Source organism: Sparus aurata, chromosome 12 (genome assembly GCF_900880675.1).
Source record: "Sparus aurata chromosome 12, fSpaAur1.1, whole genome shotgun sequence".
NCBI lineage: Eukaryota > Metazoa > Chordata > Actinopteri > Spariformes > Sparidae > Sparus > Sparus aurata.
The window spans coordinates 20,893,874-20,909,400 of NC_044198.1; the positions used below are offsets into that span (position 1 = coordinate 20,893,874).

General features: G+C 43.9%; 1 protein-coding gene across 1 annotated transcript in view; it reads right to left on the minus strand.

Moving 5' to 3' along the window:
- The window catches only part of itga1 (integrin, alpha 1), a 50,788-nt gene that overhangs the window by 3,677 nt on the left and 31,584 nt on the right, over positions 1-15,527 (minus strand). Inside the window, exons 7-26 of the mRNA XM_030435804.1 lie at positions 15,134-15,282; positions 14,149-14,299; positions 13,779-13,953; positions 12,762-12,835; positions 11,614-11,761; positions 10,280-10,425; positions 9,516-9,659; positions 9,158-9,409; positions 8,520-8,650; positions 7,812-7,981; positions 7,574-7,725; positions 5,286-5,396; positions 3,410-3,486; positions 2,696-2,822; positions 2,518-2,595; positions 2,353-2,429; positions 2,166-2,255; positions 1,002-1,104; positions 741-857; positions 521-619 (exon numbers count right to left, since the gene is read on the minus strand). Of these exons, the coding sequence (XP_030291664.1) occupies positions 521-619; positions 741-857; positions 1,002-1,104; positions 2,166-2,255; positions 2,353-2,429; positions 2,518-2,595; positions 2,696-2,822; positions 3,410-3,486; positions 5,286-5,396; positions 7,574-7,725; positions 7,812-7,981; positions 8,520-8,650; positions 9,158-9,409; positions 9,516-9,659; positions 10,280-10,425; positions 11,614-11,761; positions 12,762-12,835; positions 13,779-13,953; positions 14,149-14,299; positions 15,134-15,282 (2,571 nt within the window). The remainder of the gene's footprint in view (positions 1-520; positions 620-740; positions 858-1,001; positions 1,105-2,165; positions 2,256-2,352; positions 2,430-2,517; positions 2,596-2,695; positions 2,823-3,409; positions 3,487-5,285; positions 5,397-7,573; positions 7,726-7,811; positions 7,982-8,519; positions 8,651-9,157; positions 9,410-9,515; positions 9,660-10,279; positions 10,426-11,613; positions 11,762-12,761; positions 12,836-13,778; positions 13,954-14,148; positions 14,300-15,133; positions 15,283-15,527) is intronic.

Below are 15,527 nucleotides of genomic sequence, written 5' to 3' on the forward strand. Positions count from 1 at the left end.
ATCAACCAATTGTGGGTCCTGAGCCAGCGATGTCCACTTACATTGTGCAGTAAGTGCTGTGAGATCTTTAAATGTGAATATGTGGGATGCAACATATCCTTGAGCAATTTTGAAATATCAAATAGGACCTCAGCCAGGTGGTTTTTCGTATTAAATGATGTAAGATAATGGCAATTAAATCTATTACAACCCCAAATACAATAAAGGCTGGGAGCTAAACAAAAACACAAACGTTTGCAAATGAACGGAGCGAAACGAACAGTTTTAAGGGGAACCTTCAGGAAGATGCACCGTGTTTCAGTCAGACTGCAGACTGATTGTAAGACCGGTTCGGCCTGAGGTGAAGCTTAGCCTCAGCTTAGCCTGAAAAGTAACATTCTGGAGGATCAAGATTCCAAGCTAACTTTCTTCAGGCCTATTTAAACCATTATTTCTTGAAATTAGCCTGAGTTACTTGAACAGTAATGCGCCTGTGTTCACTGGTAATCTGTCTTTAAATGGAAACCCAGAGAGGACTCACCAGTAGGAAGACACTGAGTGTTTCTTTCTTTGGGTTGGGATGATAAACTTTTGGGTTAATTTGATGAGGGTTGATCAAACTCGATGCGTCACAGTTCACCTGCAGAGAGAGAAGAGGCAGATATGATGGTGGGTCTGTGTTTATGTACTCCTACACAGCAACAGGTGTGTGTGTGTGTGTGTGTGTGTGTGTGTGTTTGTTTCTATATGTGTGTGCGTACCCCTGGGCTTGTGGCGACATGTGTCAGGTACAGTAAGTCGTTCTTCCAAGGAGACAGACGTGGATACGTCACCGTGAGGTCAATGGGCGGAATCACCATATCACCTGACTTCATCACCTGAGGAGGTGTGAGACAGAGAGAGAGAGAGAGTGAGAGAGAGAAGGGGCAGAAGTGGCCTTCACATCTGGATCACCAAACATCTGCATGCTCTACATATATATCAGTATATCACCGTATGTGATCTCTGTCAGCAGCAGTTACCTTGTAGGTGATGTTGACCTCCTCTCCAATCATCTTGGTGTCATTGAACTCACTGGAATACGTTTCACCCTCTCTTACTTCAACATGTTCGTCCTGTGGTTGTCTAGAAGATGTATTAAAAAAAATCATCAGATCTTTCCCCTCTCTATCAGATAGATGTTCATTCAAATATATCAAAAGGTTTTGACATGTCTCAAAATAAAAAGGATTCTTTTCACATTCACATCCAGCAGATGCGGAGCAACATTATCCATTCATTTGGAGTTGCATATTTTGGCCATTAGTCCAATATTCACTCTTTTTAACTCTGGTTTTGGTCTCCACCATCTCCTGAGGGAAATATCTGACTCTTTCTGTGCTAAATGTTCCACCCTGTTCACCAGCTAGTTATTAACTTTGTCACGGAAAACAGCAGCCTGCTGAGGTGGAAGGCCAAGAGGGACGAAAGCAGGAACGTTTCAAACAAAACAGTGAGCCGAAAGATGCGAAAATCCCTGAGGGGACCTGCAGAGTCAGCAAGATCCAAATACGCAAGTGTATGTTTTGTGTTGCACTTTAGATAAGGAGTTGGAACTCAAAGGTTATGCACAAGAATGTTTTAGTGACTCTTTTCTTTATTCCTGTACTTGTTGCATCCTGAGCTGTTTTAACAAGTGATGTCCCCATTGTGGGATAAATATAGTCTATCTAATCTAATCTAATCTAATCTAATCCAATGAAGGTATTGTTGTTGTTGCTAATAGTGCCTCAAATGTCATCAACCAGTCCTTTCAGGCTGCTTCCTATTTTTGCGTGTGAGACACAAATGTGTTCTGGTCACTTCAGGTGGTACTTCTTTTGTGTATATGTATATTTTTTTCTGTTATTATAAGTGGTACATTTACTAGAATTAATTTCAACTGAGTAAATAGTATCTTCATGCGTGATGCGCTTTAACCATTCATCTACCAAAAACAAGACATTTTATACACCAGCGCCTCTTTGTACAAGGGTATCATAATCGTAAAACACAGTTATAATTATTAGTTACATATTTATCGTGACTGCGTTCCAGTTACATGAATAGCACGGGGCTATCATTAATCTTATTAGAAACACCTGCGCTTGTACTCTCATGGCAGGTCAAAAAGTCCGTCATGAGAGGTTAGGAGTCCAACTACTCACACTGAGAATATGAGTCCGGCTTCGTACTTCACAGGGATGGAGATTAGCACCGAGTTGTCATGGAGGGTAGACGCCAACTCTTCACTGTCACTGTAAATAAAAATAAAATAATAACATTTGTATGATTCCAATGCACAGATACAGAACAGAAATATCCAGGCAAAAGCTGAAACAGCGATTCTCTCACCTGGTAGCCGTCACGTTGATCTGAATCACCTCCTGAATGAACTGAGGACTGACCTCAAATATGACTCTGAAATCTTCCTGTGAATATCAGACCACATTACATCTTTTGTTACAGAAATAAAGTAATATATTATACAAATAGTATGCAGCCTGGAACCGAACTCACCTCTAAATTTTTTCCTAAGAAGGGGTATCCAACGGCACACTCCACTGTGGTGTGATTCAGACTGCAGCCCTTCTCCGGCTGATAACACAACGCACAACACACACGGTCACCACACACATCTCAAAAACCACACACAGACGGCAGAGCGATGCGGACGGATGAGTTCCAGGAATCTCACCTCTACTTTCTTATAGTTGATGTTGGGCGTGAAGCTGAGGGTGACTTTCGTGTTGTACGCGTTGTCTTTGCTGTTCCTGATGTTGATGTTCACGTCAATCTTGTCATTTTTGGATTTGATCAGCATCCTGGAGGAGGGAATGAAAAGCAGTCGGGACACGTTGCTGTGATGCACGAATCCCCCCACACGGGGGCAGTCACGCACCGGAAGGGTTTGCTGCCAACGAGGTCGAGCTACTGTGCTGTTGGCGACTTAATTATACAGCAAAGTCTGTCTTAAATTAATGCTCTCGTGCTCGTATGTACATTAAAAGAAATGTTTTTGGAGGTGGCTGTAATTGTTCCTACAGGCCGTGAAGGCATTGTTTCAAAAGGATCGAGGTTCTTCTTTCAAAGCTCAGCTGAAGATAATAAGAGGCTGCAACAGTCCATATTAGTCACAACATTCTTCCAAAGTCACAGTCTTTTTTTTTTTTCTTTCTTTGTATGAATTTCCCTCAACAGCAGTCCCACAAGAGAACACTGTCCCACTTTATTTGGCTAACTCAGACAGATGAAGCCTCATATTAACCTCAGCTGAACTTTGAATTCCCTCCTTGCACAGAAAGAAAGAAGACTCTAGTTTTTCCCCCTCAGAAGGAAAGACTGCAGCGACTCGATAACTCTTACAGTGCACGCTGGTTTGAAGACAAACTTCCACTCTCGCGCCACTTACCTTTTTACACTGGGCTCCGCTTTGAGAGAGAGGTCAGCAATGCACTTCTCGTCGCTCCCGCAGTCCACCAAGGGAATCTACGGGATAGAGACGTACATTTCTTAGTTAGCGTGACGTGAAACCTTCAATTCCCCCATCCGTCAGAAATGTGCTCTTCTTCTCGTTGCTTCACTTGGATATTTGAGCTTCACTGTGCAGAACGATGTATGTGTAAGTTTTTTCTGTGAATTGAATATGAACAAGCACGGCCTTGTGACATCACGGACAGCCAAGTCCAAGAGAGTCAGAACCAGACTCAACGTTGCAGCATTGGATATCAAATTAAGTACTGAGCTTGTGTTACCCTGTTGCACAGTTGTTACCATAGCTGCAGCCTGCCTGTTTACTCTGATTACAGACGTGTAGATGATTGTGAAAAGGCATCTGTTTTATTTCTATGAACCCAGACATTATTTCAAAGTTTTTTGTCTGAACCCGGCCTACAGGGCCCTGATGGGCTGTGTCTAGGCTCTAGTTTGGAGGCCAACCATTGTCCAACACGCAACTTCCTCCTGTGCGTGTACACAACCTGACAGAGGACTTTTCGGTCCAGTAGGGAGGTATTTTATTGACCTGCGTGGTCTCTTGGGAACACTGAAACCACCGGGCTGTACATTCACTTAAGAAGACACGCTGTTTGTGGCATGATTATGTTCTCTAACATTTTGAAAAATTGAAAAAAATGTTTGTTTAGTCAGGAAAATAGCTGTAAAAATGTCTCCTTTGTTGAAAAAACTGAACAACTATCTGACTCGGCTAGCTGGTTAGCATGCTAGCATCATCTCTGCAACAAAACACATAGACTTCTTTGACACGGCGACAACATTGCCTTCACGTTCTGTCAGTAATCTTAGTTCATTTTTAGAATACTTTAAACCAAAAATCTGATCATATCTTACAACTTGACCCATTATTAAAGATCTTTGTTAAAAGCACTCTTTCAGAAGATCCTCTGCAGAAACAAGCGGATAAGAGAGAGCCAAAAATTGGCAGCTGCTGCTGTGTATTTGTTTGTACCGCTTGCTATAAGGGTGCTACACTGATGACCTTGATTTCCCTTGCCTTTTCCCCCAGAGTGTGTGAGGATCACGGGCGTATTTCCCATTCTCAGTTCTCTCCCACCGGACAGTTAAGATCAACATCTTCTCCTCTCCCGAGAACAGAGACTAGAATATCATGTGCAGCACAATGTCGCAAGAAAAACCTCAGCATCCGTTTGATGACTTCCCGCGTTCTCTGTGTGTGTGTGTGTGTGTGTCACTTCTTTTCCTTTCAATAACAATAACAGGAGAGGTCTGAACAGCGCTTCCTTGCTCAAGTGCAGCGTGCGTCGCTGCTATGAGAACAGGGGGAGTCAGGATGTGTCAGGAGGAGGTGGTGTTGTTACCGCTGTTTATTACACACACTCGGGCTGTGATTGCATTCTTTGTTTTACGTGCCCTTACGTATTTTATTCTCTTTATCTGCACACATCACTCATTGCAGCAATTATCTGGAAACCCTCTTGTTAGAAGAAGTATGCATGTGGGAGTGTGGGAAGACTCTCCTGGCTGTCAGCGTTGAAACACTAATGCAGCCCCGAGGAAACCCTGAAGGATGGCAGTCAGCTGTTGCAGATGCTAATGTGCTGTAACAGCAGCGCGTTTTCGGAGCCAGACGATGAACAAGCGACTCTTAACTCTCGGATTATAGAGACAGACAGATGGAGGATGTTTAAGACGAGGTTTCAAATGCTTCCTGTCTGTGACTCCTAATGCCTCTGCTCACTGTTACTCGCCAGATAACACTTGAACGCGCCGAGGGAGACTCTTGTAAGCGATATAAGAAATTGCCTTACCGTCTTATTGATGGATCTGGGAAGGCTTTCATCCAAGACGGGGCCTTTGTCCTGCTCAGCCAGTCCAAACTCCAGAGACACCATGAGAGGGTCTCGGAAGTCGGGCCGGGCCTGTCGGGGCGAAAGAGGGGAGAGAAATGAAAGTTAGAGGAGGATGAAGAGAGTGAGAAAACTGAGCAGCGAGGACTTAAAATCGACTTGGGGTCCATCCTCAGAGGTGTTTTCACTTATTGAGCTGATTAGACGCCTACTCAGGGACGAACGGGCATGTACGGACCACGCTTGAATGCCTTATTTTGTGCAATGAAATATCATTCAGTGATTATGAGCAACCATAGTAAAAATATTGTCGATGTCAGCCTCTGATTTGTAAATAACGTGAATCAAGTTTGAGCTACATTGAATTAAGATCCCATTTTGATACTAGTTTGAGCGATTCAGGGCATTTAAAGTTTGTTTGTATTGAGTTTAACTTAACGTAACACAGCAAAGGTCTTTCGTATTGTCTTGCTGGCCCGCTCGGCTGAATAAAAGACCCTAATGAACAAGACTAACTCGAAAAGCCTGTGTGGGTGAGCAGGGAATTTAAACCACTGAAACATAAAGACAGCAGTTGAGTGATCCTTTTGGGCGAGGCCAGGTAAGGCATAATTACAGGTTTTTTCTTGAGCCTGAGCCAAATGTTGATTAAACCTGAGGTGGAGAACAACACGAGGAACACAAGCTGCATGACTGACTCGAGTCAGTTGTTTTAAACATGACACTGATTGATTATACTGCATATAACCTTCATGTAGCTGCTATGTTGGCTATTGATTTTTTTTTTCTCTATTTGGCGAGCCCCCTCTGTTTATTATCTATATATTCAATACGGTAAATCAATACTATTGTTCTAACCAGGCAATGGAAGTTCAAAATATCACTGCCTTACACTGATGCTGCGACATCCATCTATCTACTTTTTAAGCCACCAGACTTCTTTGACAAAAACAGCGATTTTTACCCTGCAGAGCTCCGAAGTCGTTGGTCCTCTGCTGCCTCGATCGGCTAAGTTAGTTTGTTTTATCATTAGACTTTGGTGTTTTAAAGGGTATGTTAGGATTCACTTAGGTCACATGACAACACAAACAAACTTACAGGCAGACTGGCAACTCCCTTGCTCCTCGAGGTAAAATTAGTGTTTTTGCAGAGGGAGTCTGGTGGCTTTAAATAGAGCAATATAACAGCTTCTGTCCCCTGTCGGAAAGGGCTGTCTGACGGTAAGGTAAAGCAATGACAACATTCTAAATGCAGTGCACACTTAAACTGATATTGAGGTGTCTAAAATATGTTTTGCAGCTTCCTACACCTGTCCTCCCACTGCCTTCGGGCCATGCGGACCACAATCTACCGCTGGCAAAGCGTGGAAGAGTACTTCATAGAACCACTGACCCAAACTATCCCTTTAAAATCTAGGATTCAGGTTTGGGTCTGTTCCATCTTGGGCTCAGGTAAGGTAAGCTGCGGTGCTTCTTGGGCCTGGTACAAACTCCCTGACCCTTGAGGACCTCTGCTCTGGACTGTGAGGGAAAGTTCTGCATAAACTGGCACGCTAGAACAGAGCAGGTATTCATGATCTGCACACACAGCAACAACAGCTGTTTCTACTGATTAGTTCCTCCGTCTCTCGCCTCGGGGGCAGCTAATCAGAGAAATCCTCTGCTGCCGCGAACGACTGGATTGAGAAACTTCCACATGGCTTTAAATGTCACACTGCCCGAGACAGATCAGTTTCACAATAGGTAGCGCAGTTAACATGCTGAGCTTTCACGCTGCGATGAACAGCCTGTGACACGCTTGTCGGGCCACTTGTAGAAAACTTCCTCGACGAGAAAAGTCACTTTGGCACATTCTCAAAACGCCTAATTCGCTCTCTCTCATTCTGTCTTTCCTTTCTCTTGTTCGTTCTGCAACTCTCCCGAGTGGCTGCGGATGATTTATCACTGGGAGCAGCACGGGGCTGCACTCGGCATGCTTTGATCAGGACGGGTCTGTTTCATGTTAGAAACCCGAGGTCTTCCTGCTACACATAAGACCGCTCACAGCTTTGTCCTCCTGTCTCCTTTCTGGCTCAAAACACCATTTTACACCTAGAATATAACTTCACGAACGGACGTCACAGAAAATGAAGGGACCCGGTTGATCTGAATGTAGTGTCTCGTGGATTTGGAGCTAAATATTAAGTTTTCTTTACAGGTAAGACGCATTAACTAACCCCATGTGTGCATCATAAAGATCAGAGTACTTGCCACCATCATGAAGGTTTCATCCACGCATTTTCTCTCTCCGTCTTTGATGGTGAAGGTCCTGGTAATCCTGCGATCGCTTTTATCATCCGTGTTAATAAATGAGGCCCTGGCTTTTGCACGCAGAGCGTCCAGAGTCAGATCATAGCGAATCTCTGCAGGACACAATAGATAAGACAATGTAATAAAAGCCCTTTGAGTAAATGAATGAATCGATCACCATGGGATGCTGACGGCTCACCTGTTGCGTTTTTTGAGGTCGGCTGGTCAGATTTGATGCTGTAGGCGAAACACACCTCAGTTTTCACACACACTGATTTGCGTCCGTTGTGTTCACACTGAGCCTGCTGCATGTTGATTTTAACAGGGTTGAACGTCATGTTGGCACGGAGCTCGGCGACATCTCTGGACCTGAGGACATAAAACAATCGTGCCAACTTCTGAAAAACAGTGTGAGACGCTGAAGTGTGCACAAGGAACAACACACGGACGCATGTCGAGCAGAAATCTCAGCTCGTACTATTGAACTGATTTCTAAACTACAGCCAACAGTCCAGGAAACCCAGCTGCCTGCTGCCAGATCCTATTTAAACTCTAAGCCACTTGGGAGATGGAGTTTTCACACAGCCTCAGCTGAGCCTCTGCCAGGAGAAGCTGTGGGAGAAGGTCTGCCTGGGAAGTTAAATCATGGCGTGGGCTGATCATTGCGGGTTGAATTCTGTCGGCGTTTGTCCAACAGTGTGTAGCCAGAGGTTTTAACAGAGAGATCATTAGGAAGTTGCTACTCTCAAGCCTACAAACCCAGCGGGACATGCACAGCTGTCTAAACCCCGAGTAAGACAACGTAAAACGGACATGTAAGATGATGTGTGCGGGGTACGTGCACTGCTGTGTGGAATGTGTAGTTTAAGGAGTGAATGTTTATATGTGGGGATGGGCCTTGTCTCACCAGAATAGCGAAGCCCCTCCCAGACCGCCTATGGTCACATCGGTGATTCCATCTCCATTCAGATCCATGACTCCATGTATGGACTGACCGAAGAATTTCACCTTTTCGCCGTCCCCACCTGCAGGGATACGCTAAAGAGACCAATTGGGAGACATTACAGGAAAATTCTGGGTTATTTCAACTTTGCATATATTCCTTAATTGTGGTTAGTGTGGCTCAGTGGGTCCCGCTAACGTTGCATGGATCTGGAGCCGTTTCACATTGGGAGTGAGAATTTTTGGAACTTATCTTCATCACTCCTGTTTATTAACCTGACTGTAGCAGCCTTCCACATGCTGACCACCATTGTCTGGGGTTTATGTACTTAAATGATGACGAGAGGGGCAAAAAGAAGTTAGAGCACCAGAGTCTCCGATAACGGCAAATCAAGCTATTTGGGGCAAAGAAGCATCAGTAAAACCCACATGTTTTGTTTTGCATGATTATTAGTTTCCCTGAAAATCCCTAATGGAGGTGTCAAATGCAAAGATAGCGTGATCCATTGAGACAAAGTGATCAAATTAACACAGGAAATAAATGAATAATTACAGATCTTTTGCTGTCAACAGTTAAGTGGGTGACACTGAACACACTCTCACCTGTACATATTTCTCCTTCAGCGAGTTCTTATCTCCATGGTAGATGTAGACGGCCCCTCGGTGGTCGTTCTCAAAAGGAGCACCGATCGCTACATCGTTGTACCCGTCAAGGTTGAGATCTGTTATGGCTGCGATGGCCGTACCAAACCGGGCACCGCATGGTTCATTTTTATTGGTGCAGCTGTCTGAGTGGGCAGTACAACAGGACTGATTGACAGGCTTTAAAGTGAACTCGTGCTCAAACTGGCCATCCTAGTGAGGAACAAGGAGAGTCTGCAATCAGCGGCTGCACCATCGCAATCTCGGTGTGAATTTCTGCACGAAGCAAAGACTCAAAAGATAACATTTTCAGTCATACCTGGTTGAGTTTGTACACGTAGACTTGTCCCTGCTCATTTCTTTCTGTGCCCATGTACATCGGCGATCCGACCAAGAGGATATCCGTGTAGGAGTCGCCATCCACGTCAACGGTCTGCAGCACGCTGCCAAAGTAGGACCCGATCTGCACGGAAGAGTCAGAAATCATCTGTCAGAGTTGATCCTTCCAGCAGTGGAGTGAAACCAACTTACAAGGTAAGAGCTGAAACATAAAGAAATACCCCAAAATACCCCCAAAAATGGCTCCAAATGGCTTGTCTGTCAAATAATGTCTCCACAAACTCAAAGATCCCAAATTGATTTGAAAAGATGGTATTCATCACAAGCTCGACTGTAGGTCGAAGCGTCTAAATAACATCTTTTCAATCGATTTAGGCTCTCTGGGCTTCATGAGACGTGGATTATGCTGGACAAGCTGTATGGATCCATTTTGTGTTCTTTCAGTTGTTTCCTAATAAATTCCTATATTCCTAATGCTATAGCGCTGTTTTGCTTTCAAGCTCCAGAAATGTTTTGTGGACCACGAAACTTAACCCCCACTTTCCATCGGCATTTTTGGGTGAACTATCCAGACAGTCTTTCAGGGATCAATACAGCTTTTCCTTATTTAAAGTCCATTAGCAAGTATTACCGCAGACAAAAAAAAATGTGGACAGCTCCGTGAAGCATCATCTTACAGCTTTTCACACAGATTGGTGAAAGATATCTTTCAGTCCAGACACCAGAGAGACGATGGAGACTCACCTGTTCTCCTTTCAGTATCTGTGAGACGACAATTTTGTTTTCTTCGTTCAGGCGATAAATAAAGACCCGGCCTGTGTGGTTGTACCGCGGTGCACCTGTGATGTACAGCTCTCCAGCACGGGTGGATGCTGACTGGACATCGTAGCCTGGAGAGACATGTGGATATTGAATTGAATTAAAAGCACCCGTGAGGAGGCCTCCTCAGGAATGTGTCAAACAGTAAACGCACATGATGCCATGAGAAAAACACACTCAGACTCTGTTTGTGGGATATTTTTAGATGCTCCTTCAAACAGTCGTTTACGTCCCACTGCGTGGAGGAAACTATAAAACACTAGTGGAAACTGGCAAGACGCACTCACAGACAAACACACAAAGGCTGCGTTTGCAGTCAGACCTTTAGGAATGAGCATGTGCCAGCAGCTGAGTTTACATTCGGCGAGCCTGGACCCAGCAGTGCACTATCTAATGACATGTTGATTAAATAACTTGATATTAAGATGCTGCGGTTGCTCTGCAAGCCATAAAAGGCAGCAGGACGGAGAGCTCATTATTTATGTGACAGAGAGAGAGAGGCATCTGCTGTCAAAGATAGATGAATTACATATCTTACTCCTCCGCGCAGCTCGATATTCATCCTGCAGCTGTAAAATTTCCCCTCATACCTTGAAAGATCTGGTTTAGTCACCTCTCTGTGTTTGAAGCGAGGGGTGGTTAACTATTCTAGAAGCCTGTTTTACTCACATTCGTAGAAAATATTTTAAAAATACAAGTGGTCGTTCAACCGCTAACCAAGTAGCACAAAGCACACAGCCTGTGAGTCGTATAAACAGAGCTAGGGAGGGCAGCGGCAGCCTCGTTCAGCGGCTAACATTAGCACAAAGCACACCTGCAGTAGTAAGGAGTAATAACCTTAATCTGGGTGGTCTTTTCAGACTGAGGTATGTGTGTGACAGATATTTTGCTTGTGTTTATATAATTGTTGCATTTAACTGAGTTGTTTATTTATGCATTTGTTAGTCTAAAAAAAGCTAAGAGAGCTTATTGAATGTAGAAATCTAGCCACCAACAAATCTCCAAGCTGCACAGCACTCAGTGTCCGTGTAGTCAGGCAGCGCAGGATGATGTGGCTTTATCCTGCCGGTTTCTACAATATACAAGACAGCTCACATTGAGTTGTTTATTTAACTGTAATGGTGTAATAAAGTGACTGTAATTCAACTTGGAAGCTAGAAAACTTGTGACCGGACGCCATTTTTGAGTCCGCTATGATACATCCATGGTTCATGAGGAAATATTGATAATAAATATCAAGACATTATGAGTCATCTCACCGATATAGCCAGCAAGACGTTCATACATGGCCTCAGCATTTGGGTCGTAGAACTCGGTCTTTCCTGGAACGATCGTTTCTCCGGCAGTGTGCATCACCACGTTCCCGTTCCACTCATACGCTCCCACTGCTCCCAGTAACACAGCCTCCTACAGGAGACAACAGAGCTGATATCAGGAACATCCGGATAAGAATTTGTATTAGCGGTGATGTAAAACAGCTTTGGAAGCTGTGCTCTGATGCTTTACTTTAGTAAAAGCAGTAATGTACCACATTGCACAAATACTCCGTTACAAGGAAGAGTCCTGAATGCAAAATATCCATTTCATAATATTTCATTGACTTAATAACTGGTTGCATCTGTAAATATAAGCTCATTTAGATACAAGTCAGCACATAGAATCACACAATCAATCGTTTTTTTTTGTCTACAGGAAACCGTGTTATCTAATAGGAAGAGGAGGGTCACACAGGACATGACATGTATCATTACTCACAGTTAACTGCGTCAAGAGGCTCTTTAGTTTTGTTTGGTCGAATGAGCCACAGCAGCAGCATGCACAGTGATCAGGGAGGTGACACGCGTGAGTCAGACGTAAAATGGGGGCCCTGTTTGTTTTAAAATAGACGTAGGAAATGCCTAATGATTTAATTGAAGAGGCGTGGGGAGGGATTAAAGGCGAGCACGTTGCGTTTTTTTTACCGTAGTGAACAAACATCTGACTCAACCTCCCTGACTGTCCTCCGTGCTGTACATGTCTCGTGTTTGCCTTTTCAGCTCTTTTTTCCCCCGTCTGGCTCGCACACTCTCGTGCAATCAGACCAAACACGGTCAGTCTGATGCCTGCGAGCAGAGAGCCACAGAGGGAGCCTGTGTCTGGAAACTTCTTCTGACCGAGGTGAATCACCAAAGGGCTGAAGATGCACCGGCGATAACACTGTGGCACTGTGTCTGGACGGGTTCATGAACGGTGCAGACATCCAGGCCTGCACAAACACTCGCATGCACGCACATCGAGCAGGTTCTTTTTTTACGAAATGCCAACGGAGATGATGTTAAGATTGGACTCAACTCAGTCGCAGCCTTTTACAGCTGCAAATATGGTATTTGTGTATACCTCCGACATGAATAATTGGATTTAGACTTACTTTGGATGTGTGTGCACTAAAGCCAGCCTGGGACATCTCCATCTCAAAGGAGGAGGTGAAATTGCCAGTCGTAGCTGAGGAAGGAAAAAGTCATTTTAATCTTTTGAAAAAAAACGTTTTTAAATTAAAAAGGAAAAAATGACTTGCTGTAAGAATATAAGTGCCACATTGCTGACTAACTGTTGATTCAGGAGAGTATTTGTAAAGAAAATAACATACTGATATATTTAAAGGATAACTGTGACATTCTGGGAAAACACAGATAAAAAATGCCCAAAAATGCCGATATGTTTAATTATATGTTGCAGTTTTACGTCTGATTTTGTGCTTAAACTAGCTTGCTAATCAGAGCCAAACTAGCTGCTTCCCTTTCTTTGTTGTCTTTGTGATAAACTAAGCTAATTGGCTCACGGGCTAGCTTCACACTTCACAGCCGCAAACGTGACAATGGTATCGTTCTACTTGTATTTTTTGTTCATTTCTTCAGAAAAAATAATTTTACATGTGGATCTAGTGAGTGTTTCATTTACTATGAGACAAAACAGCTCTGAAAGAAAAAAACTCCTATTAGCCTAGCCGACAGAAATCTGAAAATGCTAAAAAAAACAAAAAACATCCAACACTGAACAAAGTTAGCTGTTTTCCTCTGTTTCCAAATTTTGCGTTGAGCTTAGCTTAACTAACTGGCTGTAGCTTCGATCAGGAACAGAAAGTCTGGCCAAGAAATAGTCACAACACAATGTCAGATAAAACAAAATATAACATGCAAATAATTAGCAAGCTTTAAAGTTGCTGGTAGTTGGATTATGTTATCTTTGGAAAGAGCCAAGCTTGGCGGCTTCCCCAGTTTGCAGTCTTTGTGCTATGCTAAGCTAACCAGCTGCTGGTTGTAGCTTCATATTAACCTGCAGAAACTGAATAAACATGTTTTCCAAAATGTCTTATCATGTCTTTAAAGCTGTCGGGTGTCTGAGGACTGAGGTAGGTCGAAATGTTTAGTTATGAGCATGCGTTTACCTTCCAAGGCAAAAATCTTGCTTCCCAAAGCGTCCACAATGGTCAGCAAGGCCACCTCATCGGACACGTTGAAGAAGTGATCATGTAACGGCTCGCTGGAGATGGACTCAATCTCCTTGATGAACTTATGCACTTCATCTGCACTTTTGTTCTGACGATTGTAGTCTCCCAAAACCTGGAAACAACAGTAATAACTACATTTTAACATCAGCTGCAAAAATCACATCTACAGTTTCTATGATCTGCATACTCAAGCTGGCCTTTTCATCAATAACAAATAAGATTTTGCAGAAACATTTATGGCAAACACAACACTTCCTCCTAAGCCCATGAAAACTGTGAAAACAACACAAAGGTAGTTTGTACCCACAGCAATGCCAAACCTCTCGATGTCATCTTCTTCACAGTCTTCGATGACCTTTTTCTGATTGTAGAAGTCGTGTGACTCTCCATCGGTCACAATCACCATGACTTTCTTGGCCCCTGGTCGCGCACCGCGCTCCAGCATGAAGGCCTCTTTCCTGATGGGAAGACATTTTCAGAATTTAGCCAAAGGAACAGCTGCTTCCAACTAGAAACATCTCATGTGCCTCATTTAACCGTATGGTGGGCAGAGGCAAATTAAAGCAGAAATATAAATGTATATCAAATTTTATTAATTACTTAATGACTACATTTGTTTTGAATTTCATTTTTGGTGCATTTAATGGTATATTTATTTATTTATTTATTGAGCGATTTATTTATCTATTCATTAATGTAGTCGTTACATGAGGAAATTAGACTTTCTGCAGCTACCTCTGGAGCCAAATAAGGCTTTGAACAACTTTTGGGAAACACCAGCTAAAGCCACTTTCAAGGTTCGAATCTTGCATCGATATTCTGCCTCGCTCTGAAAGTTACATAGGCGGAATTGGGGGGGACAGTTTTGAATCACCAAATCAAATGAGCGATGGTCATTCCCCCCCCCCCCCCCCCCCCCCCCCCCGCCGAGTCTGCAGTGAATTTCCTCCAGGAAAACAGCTTCCTTCTCCGCGAGTGAGAGTCAGACAGGGTCTGCTATTTACCGATGGCGATTATGTGATGTAATTTAAAGCATAAGATGTATCTTTGTTACTTTCCACAATGCATGGTGAGGGTCAGGGTCTCAATCACAACACATTATAACAGCATCCGTATGATTATAAACAGCACATGTGGATGTCTAAGTTAAGGAGCCTTGCTGAGTCAGACGCTGAAAAATCACTGTCTCCTTCAAATGCCTGTAAAAACCTTGCCAGCTCGTGTGGCTTGTATGGTGGCCCAGCGTTTCTAGGCCAGCCCAAATCAGGGGGGAGGGGGTTCATATGTGGTACCTGGCAGTGTCAATGCCCAGGAACGTCATGGTCTTGAAGCCGGTCTGCTGAGGAAGGTCTTTGACGAAGTTCAGCAGGTCTTGAGTGTTTTCGAACTGGCTCAGGTTGACACGGTGAGTCACATCCAGACCGTAGGACACGATGCCCACCTGGAAAACACACACACACGCTTTCACATAAACGTTATCCTACATTGACCATTTTTCTCCTCCTCTCTCCCTCCATGCTCTTCTGCCTCCTCCCCCTCCCAGACAGTCTGCTGAGGATGTGGTCGGGTCTGGTGGGGTTGATATGACACAATGTTCTTTATACAGAAGGCAGAGGACTTCAGCAGCCATGGAAGATGTGACTTGCAACCGCCGGGCTGCACAGGGAGAAGACTTTCCAGTGTTTC